At 32.5% G+C, this 22,054-nt stretch overlaps 3 protein-coding genes across 5 annotated transcripts; all 3 read left to right on the top strand.

The window, feature by feature from the left end:
• Window positions 1–4,135: 4,135 nt before the first annotated feature.
• On the top strand, window positions 4,136–8,946 carry LOC107897219 (serine-threonine kinase receptor-associated protein). Of its 3 annotated transcripts, none has more exons than XR_005903166.1 (8): window positions 4,144–4,641; window positions 5,275–5,410; window positions 5,975–6,056; window positions 6,754–6,929; window positions 7,570–7,707; window positions 7,786–7,925; window positions 8,206–8,516; window positions 8,701–8,946. XR_005903166.1 is itself a non-coding variant. In XM_016822591.2 (7 exons), the coding sequence occupies exons 1-7, from the start codon at window positions 4,524–4,526 to the stop codon at window positions 8,433–8,435; spliced, it is 1,020 nt and encodes a 339-aa protein (XP_016678080.1). In that variant the 5' UTR covers window positions 4,136–4,523; the 3' UTR covers window positions 8,436–8,621. The 3 variants fall into 3 exon arrangements, 1 of the variants encoding a protein (XP_016678080.1); XR_005903165.1 differs by having other exon boundaries at window positions 8,694–8,946; XM_016822591.2 differs by lacking the exon at window positions 8,701–8,946 and having other exon boundaries at window positions 4,136–4,641; window positions 8,206–8,621.
• Window positions 8,947–8,973: 27 nt separating this feature from the next.
• LOC107897218 (F-box protein CPR1) lies at window positions 8,974–10,230 on the top strand. Its single transcript, XM_016822590.2, has one exon. It carries the CDS (start codon window positions 9,060–9,062, stop codon window positions 10,191–10,193), a length of 1,134 nt encoding a protein of 377 aa, XP_016678079.2. The 5' UTR covers window positions 8,974–9,059; the 3' UTR covers window positions 10,194–10,230.
• A 1,376-nt stretch (window positions 10,231–11,606) lies between these two features.
• Window positions 11,607–12,862, top strand: LOC107897217 (uncharacterized). The gene has a single exon (XM_016822588.2). The coding sequence runs from the start codon at window positions 12,259–12,261 to the stop codon at window positions 12,589–12,591; it is 333 nt and encodes a 110-aa protein (XP_016678077.1). The 5' UTR covers window positions 11,607–12,258; the 3' UTR covers window positions 12,592–12,862.
• The last annotated feature ends 9,192 nt before the right edge of the window (window positions 12,863–22,054 follow it).

Raw genomic sequence — 22,054 nt, 5'->3', positions numbered from 1 at the left:
ATATAAGAGTTATTGATTATTATTTCTTATTTAGATTCTATTTAATTAAGTGTTGAAAATTAATATTTTCAGCAAGGTAATTTTTTAAACGACTCTCACCTTTCCTTTCTCTCTTGACGGTTCGACGTCATTTTTAACTTTTGATAATTCAATAGTAGAAACAACATCAGTTTACATCCAATTAACATTTAAATACAAAGTCAAACACATCTTGTATTTTATTCAATTTAATCCATGTCACACCCTAATTGGCGAGTTGGTCTGATTTGTGAGACTATGTTGGCAAAGATCACCTAAGTTGCAAAGCTTAGACCTATTGATGATGGTAACTTGTGGTGAAGTGCTTCGTAGAACTTCACCAATACAGTAGAGTTCCACTTCGCAATATGACGAGTTCTTGATTGTGGTGCGAACCTTATGAGATAGACTTTCCCACTAATAAGATCGCCATCTGCATTTTTGGTGTCACTACTAAAGTAAGCATGATATCTCGTGGGACATGTTTAAGTCACCTAACATCCAAGTGGAGGCAATGTGTCAGTAATTAGGACACTTGGAGAGCCTCGTAGGATGTGATTAATTAGTGCAAGCGTGAGAGAACCAGTAATGATTAGAGATAATCCCGATTGAAATTTGGACGTGAGTTTTATAGATAAGATAACGTGATAGCTAAGATAAGATTTCTGGTTCATCTTTTCTGCTAGACTTTATTATCATCAATGAAACCAGGAGAGTTCTTTGTTAACAAAGGTATTAACTGTTAAAGCTTAGGAGAGTTTCTATACCAATTGTCTGCTGGTAAATTCTTAACCCTTCCTTTAACCTTTATCAAATAGATAGAAACTAACATAATAGAGGCTTGCTAGGATTTCTTTAAATATTAGATAAAAAGGAAATTTCTATCTAGAAACTATTTGCATGTCTACATATTCTTGTTATATCATAAAACTTTGGTCATTTTTTATGTTTAAAGAAGTTTTTTTTTAGCTAAAGAAATGGGAGAAGGTTCCAGTATTAAAGGGAATGAACTAGAACAGTAGATAAAGCTTTAAGTAAAGTGTCCTGTTGAGTTCCTTTATACTTTGAGTCTGGTATCTATGTTAATTCGTTTAATCTTTATCACTGTACAACTAGGTAAGTGGCTCTGTCCTTCGTTTCTGATGTTCATGTCTAATGAAACATATTCAAAGAGTCAGTACATGCAAGATTATATACAGTTAAATAGATCCAGAAAACCTGATATTTTCATGGCATGAATACTCCTTCCTTGGTGCACAAGCTTCGTATCCAGACTGGTGTAAGAAGGCAATGGAGGATTGTCATGTATAATGATAAAGAAGATACATGATAAAATATTTTACCTCCGATATGACACTTTGATGCAAACTATGACTGGTGAAAACTTAGTCTTGCGGGGGAACACATATCTATTCAAATAAAGAGGGAAGTTAGGAGGATACAAAGGTGATGTTTGTTTAATAGCTCTAATGAGCGGATATGAAAATACAAGAAAAATGAGTTCTTTAGAACCAAGATCATAAGCTAGCACAAGGAAGGGAGTACATAAGAAAAAGGTGCATGTGGTAGTGCACGTTGCATGAAAAGTAAAGTCAGTTAGTCATAAAAGGATAGTCCACATAAGTGGCATATCTACGGAGCAATTGTGCCTGTAACTGTCATATATGAGTTTAGAAACCAATGTTATCCGTCGATAGGCTGAGTTTGATTGTGGTAGAATTCGCCAGTTGATCTATGGATAAGAGGGATGTATCCGCCAAATGTGGGGAACTAGTTCGTTAGTTTGAGCCCTATTCTTTAATGTTTGACAATACTATTGGTGGGATTTATTTCCCCAGGAACTCACTAAGTTCTCACGAACTTACCCAGTTTCTTCTTCCTTTCAGGTTCTTAGGTTGAGTGTGGTGATTGAAGGGATATAGTTAGATCTGCGACCATTTGTGAGCCTTCTTGTCTTCGTGGGTAACATGTATTTGCTAGGGGGTGGTAGGACAACTGTTAGATATCACCATTTAAAACCATTAATTTGTACTTGAAACGTTATTTTGAACACTTTAAATGTTGATCGGTAGCCTCATTGGCTTATCTGTATTTTTTATTTATAATAAACTACCGGAAAAGGCTATTCCTTGTGTCTTTAAATCTTTAAGTGTAGCCGGGTATCATTTTAAATTTTGCTTCCAAATAAATTTAGTCTTAAATTAACAGAATATCGTGTTGAAAAATGGGTACCCGCCAAAATAGACAATTGTTACAAAAGTAAGAATGGTGTGTGTCCAATGGGCCGACCTGTGACTCTCCATTCTCGGATTCAATGATTGGGTTGGGTGTGGGGTGTTGCAGTCCCTATATTCGGGATATGTGTATTTTTCGATATCTAGCATCGGATCAGAATTTAATTTCACATTCTTTCATTACGGATTATATGCTTTCTATTCATAGCATAATTTCATAACATATTTTATTATTCAATTTAGTCCCTAATATTACAAAATCATCTAACAAGCTTAATCTAATTTCCAATTTAGTCTTTTTTACAATTTAAGCTTACCAACTATCAATTTCAAGCCTAATTCATCAATTTCTTAATAATGAAAACTTGCAAAAAACTTAATAATTGAATAAATTAATATATGGACTAACTAAATCAAGCTCCCATGATCATAAATTTATAAAAATTATAAGAAAAAAACTTGATTACCTTAGTTTATTGCTTGGCCGAGTGTTGAATGAAAACTTTTCTTTCTTTCAACAATGGTGGACGGTGTAAATGAGGAAAATAATGATGGTTTTTATTTTTTTCTACTTTACTTTAATATTTATAATATGATTAAACCTTAATTATGGTTTATTATACTTTAATTAACTAGTAATTAAACCACCATCACCATTCACTATCTCATTATTAAAAATGGTTAAATAACCATTTTAGTCTTTTAGATAATTGTTATATAAGTCTCCAAGCTTTTTCTAAATTAAAATTTAATAGTGATTAGAATTTTACAATTTAGTCCCTAAGTTTTAATTAACTATTTTCTCATTTAAATTACTTAATCGAACTTTATTATATTTTCAAATTAACTCCGTAAATATTCCTATTTTATATTTAAGAACTCAGTTTACGAAAATGAGGTTTTAAAACTGCATTTTTCGATACTAATGAAAATTAGATTGTTACATTCTACATTAAGTGAGAAGTAGCTACCTACCTACTTCTCTTATTCGGACACTTTTTTGTTCAAAATTTTATATTAAGTGAAAAAATTACAATGATTATCAAATACATTTAAACTAAGTTTGAATCTTAGAGTCTAACATTGTTAGAAAGGCATTAATTGAATACCATCCCCAGCTCGAACAAGATTTTGCGAATGAGGACACCTGTGGTTTATGCTAAAAAAAAGTCAAACACATTTAAAATATTAAATGCTGAAATTTTTCATTTCAATAATTTATCAAATACACCCTTAATATAAAATAAATTCAATTATTTTTTATTTAATTCTATTTCATTTAAAATCATATTATCTTTTATAAAAGATCTAATTATATTCCGTATTTAATTTGAAACAATATGCCGTAACTTAAATTCAACATTTAATTTGTCAATTTATCAAATATAGTCTTAATTAAAAGTTAATTTTTTTAGAAATATTTATAAAAAAAGACTTTAAAATTTTATCAAATAATGTCCAAAAATCATAAAATACCTATTTTGTCAAAATAAATTAAAATCTCAAAATCTAAAATTAATAAAAAAAACGATAATTAAAATGAATTGAATTATCTTGAACAGTTAAAAAAAATCTAAAAATTCAAACGAATCTAATTGAATTGATCCTAAGTATAAACTTAAATGATGAGAGACAGTTGTGAAGGAAAGATTAGCTCATGAAATGCATGGCAAAGCTTCCCATACATGACCTATATGCCATAGGCATCAAGATATAAAATCTCAACTTACGTAGAGTAAAGCCAAGTTAGGTCAACAAAATTAGATTGAAAAAGACGTGTTATAATTTTACATAATCAAAAAGTAGAAACCCTTATTTGCAAAACTGAAAAGATGCCAAAATCTGTCACTACTAGACTATATAATGAAGGTCTCCTTCAAAAGTGTTTTCCATGTTTTTTCCTGCTCTCAAACTACCCTGCTATATATATCCTTCATATGTAGATATATTTTCCATTTTTTCTTCATATTTAGCGATCAAAATTTGCTTACTTTTCCATATCCAAACATTTACATCACATTAGCAAACTTATAGCTAAAATTTCAAACCCTACTTTGCATCCCTTCTTAAGAAAATAAAAAAGCAAAATGTTTTAATTTTGTTTTTAAGTACATAATCTCTGACAATTGTGCTATAGTTTAGTTACGTAATATAACATAATTAAATAATTGCTTTCCTTTTTAAAGAACTTGATTCAAAGGGATCAAATTAGGATTTTTTTTCTATTTTCTTTTTTTAAATTTCTATTGCTATTGTTGTTAATTTGGAGAAATGGAGAAGAAAAAGGTGGCTTTACCGTTAGTGTGCCATGGGCATTCAAGGCCGGTAGTTGATTTGTTCTACAGCCCCATTACCCCTGATGGGTATTTTCTTATCAGTGCCAGTAAAGGTGTGGGTTTTATTTTTTTGTTGTTGATTAAATTTGGGGTTTCTTTTGAATTTTATTTTAGTGATTTTTTTTTGATATAAATCAGCTACGTATATGAATTTAGATGCGGGAATGTCGAATTAGGTTTGGGGTTTTCGTTTGATTTAGTCTGTTCTGGATCATATTGATTTTCAGCTTTGAATTTATTTCTTTATACTGTTTTGAACTGCCTTTTTCTTTGGTGAGTCCGTTCACTAATCATTTTAGGCAGATACAATATTGAAATGTCATTGCTTTGCGCTGACATTTAGCTATTATTTATTCGTAAGCAAGTATAAATTACCATTGCTATGTCACTTGAAATGGTATGATCATTTTGAAGCAAGAATTCTAGTTTGTGGTTGATCAGGTTGTTTATGGGATTTGTTTTAATGTTATTGTTAATCATCTCTCCTGTCATAATCCATTTTTATAGGTTGTCTTGGCATAGTGATTCGGTAATTTCTTGCCATGTTGGCATCTTCTAGTTTCTATTTTTTTTCTGAGAAGCCATAGCAAATGACAGTGATTATGTTTGCATTCTGGTGATGTTGATTGATTCCATTTAGCTTCTTGTTTATCAACTCTCTTTCTAATGATGCATTGGGAATTCAGACTCCACTCCAATGTTAAGAAATGGGGAGACTGGAGATTGGATTGGCACATTTGAAGGGCATAAAGGTGCAGTATGGAGCTCCTGTCTGGATACCAATGCATTACGTGCTGCATCTGCCTCGGCTGATTTTTCCGCGTACGTAATTTTTGTTCAGCCGTAGAAGTAACTTTTATTGGGGGAAGAAATTTTTATTGTGCAAAGGGATACCAAATTCCACCGTTCCAACCTATTTTCTCACACTTATATATTCTATTAAGCACTCACCAGAAAATAAAGGGACCTCATCCTTGTGGATTACCATACTCTCTGTCCCTTATCAACTAGTTGTTAGGAGTACGGTTAGTGAGGCTCTGATAGAACTTGGTGGCAATTTTTGTACTTAGTAGGCTCAGTTCTTGGGTTGTGCTAATCAATTTTATAACTGGAAGGTATCAACTACTAGATTTTTCAGATATCCCTTCCAAAATGGCAAAATTACCAAAGTGTTTGTCTTTCTTTCATTTGAGGTCCATGCTTGTGTTTCTAAATATAGGAAATTGGGAATTACATGTGTATGAACTATTAAAAGCTGATATTGATTTTCTTCTTCTTCTTCTTGTTCTAACACCTCTCACCCGCACAGACACTCTCATAGTGTCATTTTCAGTGAGGATAGTTGGTTGAAAAGTGGGACTCATCATTTTCCTTCAATATTTCCAGGAAACTATGGGATGCATTGACTGGAGATGAATTGCACTCATTTGAACACAAGCATATTGTTCGAGCATGTGCATTTTCGGAGGTTGAGCTTAATTGTTTTTCCATAAGAATATTTTTCCCTAATCATAAATTTGCATTTAATGCTTAAGCCCATTGCAATGTTATTTCTGATTATGATGTTCTGGGTAGCAAGTATTCTATCAGATTTGTTTCTCATGGGCAATTTTATTTTTGTGATTAAATATCAGCACTATTTCTTTCTATTTAGATATTATTACAAGAAGGTTGTATTTCTTGAGATGCCAGTGGTTATGCTTTCAAGGTAGCATGTGTATTGACCCAATATAAGCAAGCTTCCAAAGCAACTGACTTTGAAAGAACTGCATTAATCCAATGGTTTGAATTCTTATTTTGAAATTTGTCTACGTTTCTTGTACTATTGAAAATATTTTGCATACTTTCATAAGCTCATCTTTCTTTTTTCTATATGTTATTATTCATGTGTCTCTTTGGCACTTAAATCATTTGCTAGGTCCGATTGTGTATCCTTTTCGTTTGATAGACTGAAGTTGCCAAAGTCATTTATGTGAGCTTTTGCGGTTGCTTTTTCTTATTCATGAGACCTTTACAAATTTTAAAATTTGTTTGTACATAATACATGATATTGAGTTTAGATTGCAATTAACTTCCTGAGGCTTGCACTCACATTCCTGCTTCATTAATAAATATACTCTTCAGCTGAGGATAAACTTCTTCTGAGTAAATTGTCATTTTTACAGGATACACATCATCTACTCACGGGTGGAGTTGAGAAAATTCTTCGAATAATTGATTTGAATCGTCTTGATGCAGCACCAAGAGAAGTGGATAATTCTCCTGGTTCAGTTAGAACTGTTGCATGGCTCCACAGTGACCAGACCATTTTAAGTTCTTGTAGTGATACTAGTGGTGTTAGGTATGAACATGTTCTATAGATGTCACCTTTGCATTTTTTTTCCTCTGTGGTTTCTATAATTACGTTAACAAGTAAGGAGCTTGTTTTAGTTTAGATATTTCGTTTGCATCAGTGTCATACATGTCATGAATTAGTGTAGCATCACTCTAGGGCTTTGAGATAAGGTGTTTGATGGGTAGTGTAGAGTATTATTGGCTTGCATTGAGCACTTGAGCTAGCTTAATGAATGTATATTGTTTATTAATTTTAAAAGTCAAGCTTGAACATTTAAGGGCGTTTTTGCAGGTTATGCATCCTTGTTTCCAAACATTCCTTGGGTTCAGTTTAATCAGCCTAAGAAAGTGCTGGTGCCAGAATTTGACATTATAAATTGTTTAGTATAGGGCCATATCGAAAGTTTTTGAAAGTTAGAAAAAGAAGTAGGTGATTTTAGTTTAGGTTGTTGGTAAATATTTCACACAAACACGTTATATGTATGTATATTGAAAACCATGCCTTCCGTATTTGATTGTACGGTGTATTCTCAAACCTTTGATGCATAAAATAAATTACAGATTTATAGGAAAATGTCCATTTAGCATTGATTTTCTCGCAATAATATTATTGTCTAAATGATTTCCTGAACCTTGTACGTGTATAGGTTGTGGGATCTGAGAAGCGGCAAAATTGTTCAAACACTTGAAACAAAATCACCCGTCACTAGTGCTGAAGTGAGTCAGGATGGTCGCTATATAACCACTGCTGACGGATCTACTGTTAAGTTCTGGGATTCAAATCAGTAAGTTTTAAGCTGGTTTGTGCAAAACTTTATTCTTTTGGCACCATGGCTGCTGACATTTGTATTTGCTCTAATTAGTTTTGAGTTGGTGAAAAGCTACGACATGCCATGCAATGTAGAATCAGCTTCATTGGAGCCAAAGCATGGCAATAAGTTCATTGCTGGTGGAGAAGATATGTGGGTGCACGTGTTTGATTTTCATACTGGAAAAGAGCTTGGTAGGTGCCCCCTATGATTGGGTTTCCAAAAAATAAAATAAAATAAAGGCTATATGTTTGGGACTTATATATTAGCTATGCCAAATGTGGATATCTTTGAATGCTACACAAAGGAGGATTGCAACATGTTTCCCAGTATACCTTGCAACATACTCAGATAAATATGCTGCAAGTCATAAAAAAATATCTAAAAACCGTAAAGGATGGTTCCCATCGAAGCAGATGAGTGTAGTTTGTGAAACTGGTTGTGTGATGTTCTTTTCTACTGTTATCAATGTAGGTTGCAACAAGGGTCACCATGGTCCTATCCACTGTGTACGTTTTGCACCTGGAGGGGAATCCTATGCTTCAGGATCTGAAGATGGCACCATTAGAATATGGTTGACAAGTCCAGTGAGTCGTGAAGAGAGTGATGCAGTACCTGGAAATGCACCAAATCCAAAAGTGAAGGCTGTGGCTGATGAGGTTACCCGTAAGATCAAGAGTAGCCTTCATATTGGCACCGCATAGACGCATGACATAGTATTAAAGTTGTAGATGACATCAAGTGTTCGTTTTCAACTTTGCTTGCCAGGTTGTAGGATTATGGGTGTGAGTATTTCTTGCTTTGTTTTTGGGTACAGAAACATATATAGAATTTTTTGCTTTTTTTTTTTGTTTACTCTCAATGGAAATAAAATGAACTCTCCTTTCAAATTGCCTTGTATGTTTGTTTCGAGTTTGATTTTCGATCTTTAAAAACTTGTGAACCTTTTGGTTTTCTTGAAGGTGGCAGATCAATGGATGCTGTTGAACCTGATACTTGTATGGAAACCATAGGCTAAAGTCCCTTTTCTTTTCTTTTTAGGGAATATGAAATCGTATAGGAAAACAATATTTTGAACAGTTGGAAGCCATCGGATTTCTGCAAAAATACGAACTAAATAATCTATTGAATGTAAAATAATTGATAAAGAAGGAAGGGCACATGAAAACGTAAGACTTTTTTAATAATATGATAATGATCTATTTTCACATGTTACAGCTATGTGTTTTTCCGTTTGACTTCCTGTTTGCTACTCTCATCTATTACGACTTTTCATTTCTCTGCAAAACAATCAACCAGGTTTCTCCTCTCTTGTCTAATCCACACCAATGTCACCTTTTCCGACTGATATGATTCCTAACATACTTTGTCGGCTTCCAGTGAAAACACTACTCCGCTTCAAATGTGTGTCCAAACCATGGGGTTCTCTCATAGATGCCTCACATTTTGTCAAAAGTCATCTCCATCAGTCCTTGAAAACCAACAACAATGTCAAGCTTTTCCTCGACAACGGTGCAGAAATCGACGATAATGCCTATGCGGTGGATTTCGACTCTCTCAACAACTTGGTGCAATTTCCTCGTCCATTTACAGCTGAAATCACCAAGTACCGTTCTAGAATAATCGGTTCTTACAATGGATTACTTGCTGTGTACCATCGTGAAGAAGGCATCGCTCTATGGAATCCATCAACAAGAAAATGTCATTATTTGCCAGCCTTGGATGAAGATATAAGTATGGATCATGACACCATCCCCGGATACAACTACGACAACAGCACCATACTCGGATTTGGGTATGACAAGATCACCGAAGACTATAAGGTGGTGAAAATGCTGAGATCCAAGACCCAAAACTGCTTCAAAGTTACGATTTACAGCCAGAAATCCAACACTTGGAGGAGGATTAAGGATTGCCCTTACGACATACCTATTAACTACAACGACGGGGCATACGTAAACAATGCCATTCATTGGGTAGGGGATGAAATATTGTCAGGAAGAAACGTGATATTTGGTCTTCATCTTAACACCGAGGAGTACTTAGAAGTCCCTGAAGGAAAGAGGAGCTCCGAAGACAAGAAATGCGGCGCTTATTATTGCGAGGGCTTCAGCTACATGAATGTGGGAGTGTTGGGAGGTTGTTTATGTGTTTCCCGAGATTTCTCGAGTTGTCCAATCGAAGACCACGTAAATATATGGGTGATGAAGGAGTATGGAGTGAAGGAGTCTTGGACTGAGTTGCTTTATCTGTCGAGAAATCAATGGGTGACCAATATATTTCACACCAGAGCTGTAGGGTATGCCAGGGATGGCAATAAAGTATTGCTGGATGACGGTGGAGGACAACAGCCTGCTTGGTTCAATCTAGAGGATGAAAGTAGCCACCTTCTTTGTATTCCAGGCGCACCCCAACTTGTTTCTATAATCATCTATGTTGAAAGCCTTGTTTCTGTTTCTTGAACCCATTAATGCATCTAACTTCATCATGTCAATTTTATTTCGGTTTCTTTATGCAATTACTTTTATTTCCATGAAAGTGCCCCAGGATCTTATCAAATTAATCCCTCAATTGCTAAATTTATCAATTTAACCCTATACTATTTAAAAACATCAAATAAATTCAATTTTTTTTATTTAAATTCATTTTAGTAATTTAGTGTTACTTTTGTTGGATTATTTGTTTTTAAGAATTATTGAATATGTTATTATTGTTATTGCATTTTGTTAAATATGTTCTACATATAAACCTATGAGTCGTATTAAATATTTTTGAATTTTTTGTCATTAGGAATTGTTAAATTTATTAGAATTATTTGTAATATTCGAAATTTAATATTTAATAGCTTCAAGATGAATGAATATTTTGATTAATGATGGAGTTAGATTTCAATTGGATATGACGTTTAACATGAAATTTAAGAGTGATGCATTTTTAAGTAAAATGGAAAGGAGGATCCTAACAGAAACCCAAGCTGAAAGTATTAAATGGATATCCAATATAAAATATAGATTTTCAAGTCCAGCAGTGGGCACAATCATATGAAGATGGCCAATGCTCCGGGTGTATGACAATCAACCTTGTGGAGGTATAAACGGGGTTATGAAGTTCACATGTTATTTGCCCATTACGACAATGGTTGAAAAGAGCTACTATTAGTGTATGATTAGGGCTACATCTTCTAACGTGATTGTTGCTTCATCGTAGGGAAAATTGAAATTAAAAGTTTCTTGACTCCACCTTTCTACTAAGACTACAAGCAATGACGATCGAATTGGCATATTAGGTAATTCACCAATCTTCAAAAATCTCGATACATCTAAATATTCTTTAAGCTGATCTTATTCTTCATTTGGATAATGTATATTTTATCAAATTCAAAAATTTTACTCCTTAATCTAACCTAATTAAAAGACAACAAAAATAAATAAAAAATTACTACTAAAATTAAATATTAACAATGAATACATAATTGAATCGAATTTATGGTAAATAAAAAGAATTGGAGAAAAAAAAATCAAGGGAGGGGTATTTATAGGCACCGTAAAAAAGTTAACACCTATGGGGCCGACATACAATTCAATACATTCATGAAGGTAAAGTGATGAAAATTTAAAACAAATTAAATTTGACATTTGCGGGTGTCCAACTCTATTCAAAGCATTTATTAGAATACGATAAACAGTAAAAATTCAAAACAAACTAAAATGGACATTTACTAGTGTAGAGCTCCATTGAACACATTTATCGGCATTAAATTTTTTAAATGGTTAAAATAATAATTAAAAAATAACTTGATATTGATAGATGTTAATGTCAATTTGTTTTTATTTGGGTTTAACTCATCAAATGCAAATATATTACATATAACTCAATAGCAATGGGCTTTGACATATTAATAACAATTTTAAAAAATTCAGAGATCATCATTAAATACAGATACATTGATTTATTTTATAATAAACTTAACACTATAGATGTCCAAATCCTTTAATCATTTCATAATAATTACCCTGATTTTAGTGGATAATGAAAACTTAGTAATACAATATAATTAAAAAAACTCTGACATTTATGAGTACCAAAGTAAAAAATCAAGATTGGATTTTTTTTTTTTTTTTTTGTCCATGTTCACTTTGTTGCCAAATTCAGAAGTGTTTCCATTCCACACTTGAAGTAAAGTTTATATGGGGGGCAAAGATATACCTTCCGTGACGACTCCGTCAAGTCCCCACTTGCAATTCCTCCGACAACTTACCTTAAAAAGTGCTCTCCATAAAATACAGTCTCCACGCCTCCACGTGTTCGATCTTATCCTCTTTCAAACCTTTTCAATCTCCTACACCTGTTCCTACCCTAATGCCTTTGTGACCTACCTGGCAAATGGTCAAATTTTTTAACGTTATCCTCCAAATACCGTCAACCCTTTTATACCGCAGACGATAATCTCTCCCCCACCTCTATCCAGAAGAATTAATAGTGGCGATTTCTCTTCCCCTTCATCTACCAAAAACTCTGAAAAGTTCAATGGCGAACGCTCTTGCATTCTCTTTCTCAGCCCCAATCCGGGCCTCATCCGAATCACTTAAAAGGCCCGACCCGAGTCGTAAGAATCCAGTTTCTTCATCCTCATGGTGGACCCCAATCTTCGGGTGGTCATCCAACCCCGATTACCTCAACGATAGCAATGCCGGAAACACATCGGAGACGAAGCCGAGATGCAGATACACACTGGGGAGCTTCACGGAGGAGAAAGCGAGACAACTCCGAAAGAAGACGATGGAGAACTCGTCGTTTCACGATATGATGTACCACTCGGCAATCGCGTCTCGACTGGCGTCGGATATCTCCGGGAAGTGATTGAAGGGTAGTAAGGGTAAAAATAATTTGTCGAAATGAAAATGTATCCTTCACCGTCGTTATTGTTCGTTGGGATTTTGGGCAATGTTTGCGTTAAGGACAGACAGTGTACTTTAATTTTGATTTTAGGACGTTGATGAACGGTGATGCATTATCTTTTCTTTCTTTCTTTTTTGGGTACAAATGCCTTCTCTTTTCTGACTTTGATCTTTTGAAATTCTGACGTTGTTGTACTTTTTTACCGACGTGGAAGGCAGTTTTCTTTTAATAATCAGGATCTACTTTAGATATTTCCACGTCAGCATCTGGCTACCTCTTTCATTTTCTATCTTTTCACAAACGTCAAATTTATATTCATTAAACTCTTCATAATAAATTTTATGTATTTTTCTTCACATACATACATATATATATCATAATTTTTTTAAATAAAATAGATTAAATTAAAAATTATTTAATGAAATAAATCAGTTTCAATAAAAAAGTTAAATGCTCTAAATTTATAAATATTTAATTATATTTTAAATTTAAATTAAAAAAATTAAAAATATTTTAAAATAAAATTATTTTTAAAACATAAAAACATAAAATTTATTTGTTAAAAAATTATAGTTATATTTATAAAATGAAATAAATTACTTTTAAACTTAAAAAATAAATTTGAAATTCAAAAAAATGTTTGAAATTTTAAATTATACACAACTTATAATATATTTTAATTTCTAAAAAAATGTAGAATAATCACTTTTTAAAATATTAAAATAACTCTAGATAAAAAATTAAAATAACTAAATAATAAGATAATATAATTTAATATTTTAAATAATTTGTTTCTAAATTTTAAAAAATAACATTATTTTAAATATATATTTTTAAATGGTGGGTCATATAAATAGGTAGAGAGTCTGAATGGATTTTCTTAGAGCAACTTTACGGTTTAAAAAGTTGATCCCTTCTTTATCGTTGTGAGGGAATTTATAGGAAATGTCATTTTATCCACTAACGTGACGTGACAAGTTGTTATGGCCAAGTGAACCTCTCATTGCATTCAAAATATGTTCGCACTTGAGGAGTGTTTATACCTAAAAAGCTTGTGTCTCAATAGCCGGTGTTTATCCCATCATCTAAGAGTAAGAGAGCTTGTCAGAAATGCTTATCTAGCGGATGGTCTTGAAAACCAAAAGGTGTCGTTCTTCTAGTCGCGACATGTGGTCAACCAGGACATTATCTTAAATGAAGTCAAAGGGAAGGTCAATATTTTCCGTTTTGCTGACATGTGCTCAGATAGTGAAAGATATAACAGGAGTAATTAGCTTTGAATTAACACTTGAGATGACTTTAAAAATTTTGGCTTGAAATGACAAATTTCAAGATGACTAATATATTAAAAATGCCCTTAAATAAGCATTTGATCTATTATTTTTATCCATGAAAAACCCTTTGATATTAATAATAAAATAAAAATATTTTTAAAATTTTAAACTACTTTGTATTTAATATCAATGTGAATTTAATGAAAATAATTTATTAAATAAAAAATAAAATAACGCTTTTGAATAACATTTTAGATTTTTTTTATATAATGTCTAGAACTACTCATAGTCCCTCCCTAACCCTTAAATAGGAGGATAATATGTTTCAACGCACTCGAACTCACGTCCTCCTGTATTGGCAATAATGCTCATGCCAATCAAGGTGAGTCTCAATCGACACATTTCAAAAAAATTTGGAAGCACACACTTAAATATTGTTTTTAAAATTTTGATTGCTTTAACAATTACACTAATTAAAATAATAACAAAAGTCTGTCTCTGTGACACGCTTCTCTCTATTTGTCTGTCTTGTTTTTTTTCTTCTTGGTGTTTGGTTTGTCATTGTTCTGTTTTTATTCTCTTGGAAAGCTGGTTAAGTGATTCTGTTTATGGAGGAAGGAATAGCCAATCTAAAGCTAATGGACGAGGAGGAAGAAGAGTTTAATGAGGAAACTGTTATGGTGGAACGGAACTATCAATATTGTTTGGTTGGGCACTGCTTAACCAATAGCGTAGTTCATTTTCCTTCTCTTCGCAACACTATAGCCGATCTCTGGCATCCCATTGGTGGGATCTGTATTTCAGATTTGGGGATAAAAGATACCTTTTCCAATTCTTTCATAAAGTTGATATTAAAAGGATGATATCTGGTACGCCATGGTTCTTCAATAACCATTTACTTATTCTGCAAAAAGTTCAAAATGGAGAAGATCCGTCAAGTATCTTGTTAAATTTGACTGATTTTTGGGTTCAAATACATTATTTGCCTCTTGGATTAATGATGGAGGCGATGGTTAAACAATTTGGTGATTTTATAGGACAGTTTATTGAATATGATCATGCTATTCCGATGATGGGACTTAGAAAATTTATACGTATTTGTGTTCAGTTGGATGTGTCCATGCTGTTGAAAAGAAAGAAAAAGATTCGAATAGGAAAAGATGTCAAAACCCTTTTTTAGGGGTTTTGGAAAAAATGGGGTCGACTATTTAAAAAAACGAAAATGAGAGTCGCCACCAATCCTTTTAGATGTGGTTGGATCATCTTATAAAACGTTTTACTTAATAAAAATTGATTTTGGTCTACGAAAATTCAAGAAAATAGGTTCGGGAGTCGATTACGTACGAGGAATGATTAGCACCCTCGTACCGCCCAAAATCGGTACCGAATTGATTATTTATTGTCCTAATTGTCGAAAATTTTAAAGGCTTTTTAAAACATGATCTCTTTTTAAACTTTGAGCTTTAAGTTGAAACTCGAGATTCTTTTGTTTCGAAAGAATACAAACATCACATCCAGCACATTAGGACACAATGTTCTAAACTCTCGTAACCAAAATCATCCCATGATCTTGAAAATTTATCAAAAGGATATTTAGTTGTTTAATCAAACGAAAAATCGCAACTCAGCACGTTAAGGCACTATTTTCCGAACTTCTAAACACCAAAATATTGCCTTATTTCTTAAAAATCTTTTAGATAAAATATGGCGGTTGAAATGAAATATACTTTTTAAAACAATGATTGGAGCCAAAATGTTGTATTATTACATAAAAAACAATTCACTTAGAAGATACCCAACATATTAATAATTAGCACTAACGTAAAAAAAATGACAAATTATACAAATAATGTAAGTAATATAAAATATAAAACATAAAACATAATATTATGAACATGAATAAAATAAAACATTCTTTCAAAAAGAAAAGAATAAAATAAAACATAAACGTTTAAACACTAGAAAAATATATAAGAATAATATAAGGTAGGTGACATATACCAAACAATTAACATATATACTATAAAAAAACCCCTTTTTTTTAAAAAAAATGACTAAAACAAAGATAGATAATTTATGATAAAATAAATAAAGCATATATTTTATAAAAACTTTAACTACAAAGAAACACATATAGGGGAACACATATGTAATAATATTTAAAAAATATACATTTTTATAAAACAATTTAAATATTATATAACATACTAATTTTAAAATAATATATAATATAACAAATCAATATATATATATTTATAAATAAAAACATATTTAAAAGTTAGCGATATAAAAATTTTATATTTATAACAAATTACTTTAAAATATTATACAATATACAAACTGTAAAATAATATATAATATATACATTGGGGTTTTTTAATAAATAAATATAATACATAAAATTTAACTATGATATACCAAAAAAAATCTTTTTTAAAAAATATATTATATAGTAATAACGTACAAATTTTTAAAATGATATAAAATTTAATAAAATAGCATAATATAAGTAATAAATAATAATAATTTATATATATATATTAGAATAATTAGGAATAAAACGGAAAATAAAAACTAAATAAGTGAGAAGAATTAAAAATCTAGATTATAAGGATTAAATTAAAATAAAATAGAATTTAATTTAAAATAGGAGTATAATGGACCAGATTGAAAACGCTTGCTACACATAGGAGCTCGTTGGGTAAATATACCTTAACCCCAAAACGGCACCATTCTAGTGTTTGCGCTTTAAAGGGCTCAAGGACCAAGTTGAAATCGAAACAAAATCACTGGGCCAAAATTTAAGGACGAAATAAACTTAATTTAAAAGATAAAAAATGCGGAAGGACTAAAGGGACAAATTTCCCTTTTATCAAAAACGCGCGGATCCTCTCCGGGTTATCGAGTCAACACGCGGATCCTAGCCCTAAACGACTTCGTTTTGGTACTTATTGAAAAGTAAAAACGACATCGTTTTCATATAATTATACAAGTTATTTTTTATTAAAAAAACATTTGAACTTAGTCCTTAAAAAAAACTTCTGAAAATCCTCTGAAACCTCCTCTTTTCCGGTTTAACATTCGGCCATCGGCCCCACGAGCATCCACCACACGCGCCTCATGTGCCACCATCGGGGCGGCCACACACGGTGGCCTAAAAGTTAAAAACACTCCTTTTTGAGTCAAATCATAGGTAATCTATTCCTTTTCCCTTTTTTGATAGTTTGTATAAAAAAAATTCAAAAGAAACAAAAACGTTGGGTTTCCTTTCGATAAATAATAAAAAAATTGATTTTCGATAGTGTATTTCACTGTTAGCATAGAAAAACCAAGAAGAAATTATCAAAACTGAAGCAAAGATTAAACAGGGTTTGTAGATGTAAATCACCTCTGTATTTTCCTGATTTTTATTGTATATGTGCATGTAAGAAAACGTAGTCCATTACATCGTTTCGATTCGGGCTTTTATAGCCACTGAAAATCAACATAAAATAATATTTACAATATTTGATTTTATTTCTTGCTATATTTGTATTGTCTCTGCTGTTTCTTTCCTTTTGCAGGCGAGTGAAGACCCGGTGACGAGGGATTGGCACACCGATTGCGGCGCGAGATGAGGCCTGGTGTCGGGGTGCTTGCGGCGCCTAGGGTTTCAGAAAACCTTAGGTCCTCTAATTCTGTTAATGGTTTGGGCCCTTTGGGCCGTGTTTATTTGTTGGGTTAAGAGGTTTAATGGGTGCAACAAGGTAGTTGCTTAGGTCACGAGTGAAAAAGGGTATTGGGTTAATGGGTATTTTGGTTTAGACTAATTGGGCTGTAAAATGTAACCGAGTTTTGGGTTATCAGGCCTTTAGGCCTGTTTATTGTAAATTCGACATTAACAGGGACACTTTATTTATTTAATTTGGTTTATAAATTTTTGTTTATTTCATTTCACGGGCCTGGGCAAAAATGGGTTCCTATAAAAGAAACGATGGTTTATGCTCATTTTCAGTATGGAAAGTTGAGTTTATTTTGTTTCATTTGTGGTAAATTGGGCCATGGTGAGAGTTTACCCCTATTAACATAACTCGGACCTAAACAGATACGCGGATCCAACCTACACACCGGGGATAATATACAGTGTTTCATCGGCAGAAATCGAAAGACACCGTAGAGTAACAGTAACAGTACAGTAACAGTCATAGTCAGGTACAAAGTACCTCTTCAGAACGAATCCGAAGCAGTCACAGTACTCGACACATATAGTGTCTCATCGACACATAGTCAGAATATCCCTGAACACTTCCAATCCTATGGCATGCCAATTGTATCCGACTAGCCCGACACTGTTAATAGGGTCTTCCAATCATTTCATTTCCATATAGAAGTAGTAACAGTTTCCATCATACCATTCATTATACATTTTAATTATTAAAAATAACAATTGCATTGTATTAAAATATTAAGCATAGTTTATAGAAATACAAACCGAAATTCTCGAGTTTATTCGATATCCTCGTTCACTTTTTCCTTCCTCTTTTTCGATGACGTTTCCGGTGCTACGTTGGCTACATAAAATTTAACATTTAAAATTATCAATATATGTTATTTAATAACACACTCTTTAATTTTCCATGTAACTTTTACATAAATTCCAATTTAGTCCTTCCACCATAACCATTCTTTTGTTCAAATAACCTTATAGTTTTCATTTTATACCTACTTTAAACAAGTTTCAACTCTTAATATTCAATATAAAACATCTATTCTACAATTTAAACAATTTAATACCTACTATAACAAAACTTATATCTATCTTTACAATTCAATCCTTCTCCCACTTCTAACTTATATTTCCATCAAATTACACTTAATTCTTCCTTTTATTCAACTTAATCAACATCTAAAAATTTAATAACTTTCTAAATTTCAACATAACTCAAATAGTATTTCTTCTTAGGATTTCATAGACACTAAAATTACAAGAAAAGGGATCAAATTGACTTACCAATCAAGCTTGAAACTCTAAAACACTAATTTTTTTCTTTTTTCTTTTCTCCTTTCTTTTTCTTTCCTATTTCGTTCCACTTTGTCTGTTCTTTCTTTCTTTTTCTATTTTATTTCTTTATTCTTCTATTATATTATATTATTATTATATTTTAGTAATTATTATTATTTACTTATAATATAAGTAAACATATACTTATACTACACATGTATGTATTATACTTTATACACATGTAATTAATTTTTACCACACATTTGTCACTTTAAGGCTTATTTGCTAATTTAGTTTCTTGACTTTTCTATAGTTTATAATTAAACTTTCACACTTTATTCAATTAAATCCTTATACTTAATTAATCTTAATTTAGCTAAATTTTCTTAGTTAAAATCTAATTAACCACACTACTAAATTCGTAAATATTTTTAATAAATATTTACGAACTCATTTTGAGGAAATAATGACCAAAAAATTTAATTTTTCAATACCCGTAAACTTTGGGTCGTTACATTTCTCTCCACTTAATAAATTTCGTCCTCGAAATTTACCTGAAAAGAGATGGGGGTACTGTGCTCTCATTGTATCCTCTGATTCCCACGTTGCTTCTTCAATATTATGACTTATCCATAACACTTTTGCCAAGGGAACTCGTTTATTGCGTAATTCCTTTACCTCACGAGCCAGTATCTTAACCGGTTTTTCTTCATATGACAAATCAGGTCGAATCTCTATATCTTCAGTTGAAATCACATGAGATGGATCTGATCGATATCTTTTTAACATAGAAACATGGAAAACATCATGAATCTTCTGTAATTCAGGAGGCAGAGCTAAACGATATGCCACTGTTCCAATTCTTTCTATAATCTCATACGGTCCAATGTATCGTGGACTCAATTTACCCTTCCGACTGAATCTCAAAATTTTCTTCTAAGGAGAAACTTTAAGAAATACTTTGTCTCCAACTGAGTACTCAATGTCTCGTCGTTTCAGATCTGCGTACAATTTCTGCCTATCGAACGATGCTTTGCCTATCGAAAGATGCTTTCAATTATTCTCGAATCTTTCTAACAGTGTTTTTTGTTTCTTGAATTAACTTTGGTCCAACCACTTTTCTTTCATTCAGTTCCGTCCAACACACTGGTGATTGGCATTGCCGACCATACAAAGCTTCATACGGTGCCATTTGAATACCTGATTGGAAACTATTATTATATACAAACTCAGCTAACGGTAAATAATGTTCCCAACCTGATTCAAAATCAATGATACAAGCTCGGAGCATGTCTTCTAAAATCTGAATGACTCGTTCTGACTGTCCATCAGTCTGTGGATTAAAAGTTGTACTAAAATGAAGTTGAGTACCAAAATACTTATGTAATTGCTTCCAAAACCTTGACATAAACCGTGGATCTCTATCAGAAATTATTGATTCTGGAATACCATGTAACCTTACAATTTCTCGAATATACACCTCCGCAAGTTTCTGTAGTAACCAGTCAGTTCTAACGGCTATAAAATGAGCTGATTTCGTAATTCGATCAACAATTACCCAGATAGCATTCTTTTTACTTGTAGACAGTGGCAGCCCAGTTATAAAATCCATTGTTATTCGGTCCCATTTCCATTCAGGAATATTAATGGCTGAAGTAAACCAGTCGGAACCTGATGTTTAGCTTTAACTCACTGACATGTTAAACATTTAGCCACATATTCCACTATATCTCTTTTCATACTTAGCCACCAATACAGTTCCCGTAAATCACCGTACATCTTCCTTCCTCCGGGATGTAATGCAAAATAACTGTCATGTGCTTCTCGAAGTATTAACTCTTTCAACTCTGAAGTAGTTGGAATACAGAGTCGATTCTAAAATCTCAAACAATCATTTTCGTCAATACTAAACTTCCCTGCTATACTGTTTAGTACCGTATCTCTTTTCTTCATTAATTTGTCATCTTCTAACTGTGCTGTTCTGATTTGATCAAGCATTACCGGTTTTACTCTCAATTCAGCTAAAAGACTTCCATCATCAATAATGCTAAGTTGTGCAAACATTACTCTCAATTCAGTTACAGCTTTTCTACTCAATGCGTCAGCTACCACATTAGCTTTACCCAGATGATAGTTAATAACACAATCATAATCTTTTAAAAGTTCTATCCACCGACGATGTCTCAAATTCAATTCTTTCTATGACGGAAGATACTTGAGACTTTTATGATCAGTGTAGATATAACATTTCTCACCATACAGATAATGTCTCCAAATATTTAGAGCAAAAATCACCGCTACTAATTCCAGATCATGAGTCGGATAATTACGTTCATGGGGTTTCAATTGTTGCGAAGCATAAGCAATTACTTTTCCACTTTGCATCAGTACACACCCAAGACCATTTAAAGAAGCATCGCTGTACACAACAAAATCTTTTTCCAACTCTGGTAAAGTCAATACTGGTGCTTCTGTTAATATTTGCTTCAACATTTCAAAACTTTTTTGACACTGCTCATTCCAAACAAACGGGACATTCTTTTGCAGCAACTTTATCATCGGTAAAGCTATTTTTGAAAATCCATTCACAAACCTTCAATAATATCCAGCTAAACCAAGGAAATTACGTACCTCTGATACATTTCTAGGAACTTTCCACTGAAGTATGGCTTCAATCTTCTTTGGATCTACTCTTATCCCATCTGCTGATACTACATGACCAAGAAATACAACTTCCAATAACCAAAACTCACACTTGTTTAATTTTCTATACAATTGCTTCTCTCGTAATATTTGCAAAACCATTCGAAGATGTTGTTCATGTTCAGTTTCAAACTTCGAATATACTAAAATATCATCAATAAAAACTACTACAAACTGATCCAAGTACGGTTGGAAAATCCGATTCATAATATCCATAAAAACAGCTGGAGCATTTGTTAACCCAAATTGCATCACCAAAAATTCATAATGTCCATACCGTGTACGAAATGCTGTCTTCGGTACATCACTCTCCTTTACCTTCAGCTGATAATATCCCGATCTCAAATCAATTTTTGAAAATACAGAAGCTCCCTTCAGTTGATCAAATAAATCATCAATGCGAGGTAACGGGTATTTATTCTTAATAGTTACCTTATTCATGTGACAGCCCTAATTTGACCCTAGT

Source organism: Gossypium hirsutum, chromosome A10 (assembly GCF_007990345.1).
Source record: "Gossypium hirsutum isolate 1008001.06 chromosome A10, Gossypium_hirsutum_v2.1, whole genome shotgun sequence".
Classification (NCBI taxonomy): domain Eukaryota; kingdom Viridiplantae; phylum Streptophyta; class Magnoliopsida; order Malvales; family Malvaceae; genus Gossypium; species Gossypium hirsutum.
The sequence above is the reverse complement of the archived record's forward strand: the minus strand, read 5'-3'. Positions and strand labels throughout refer to the sequence as shown.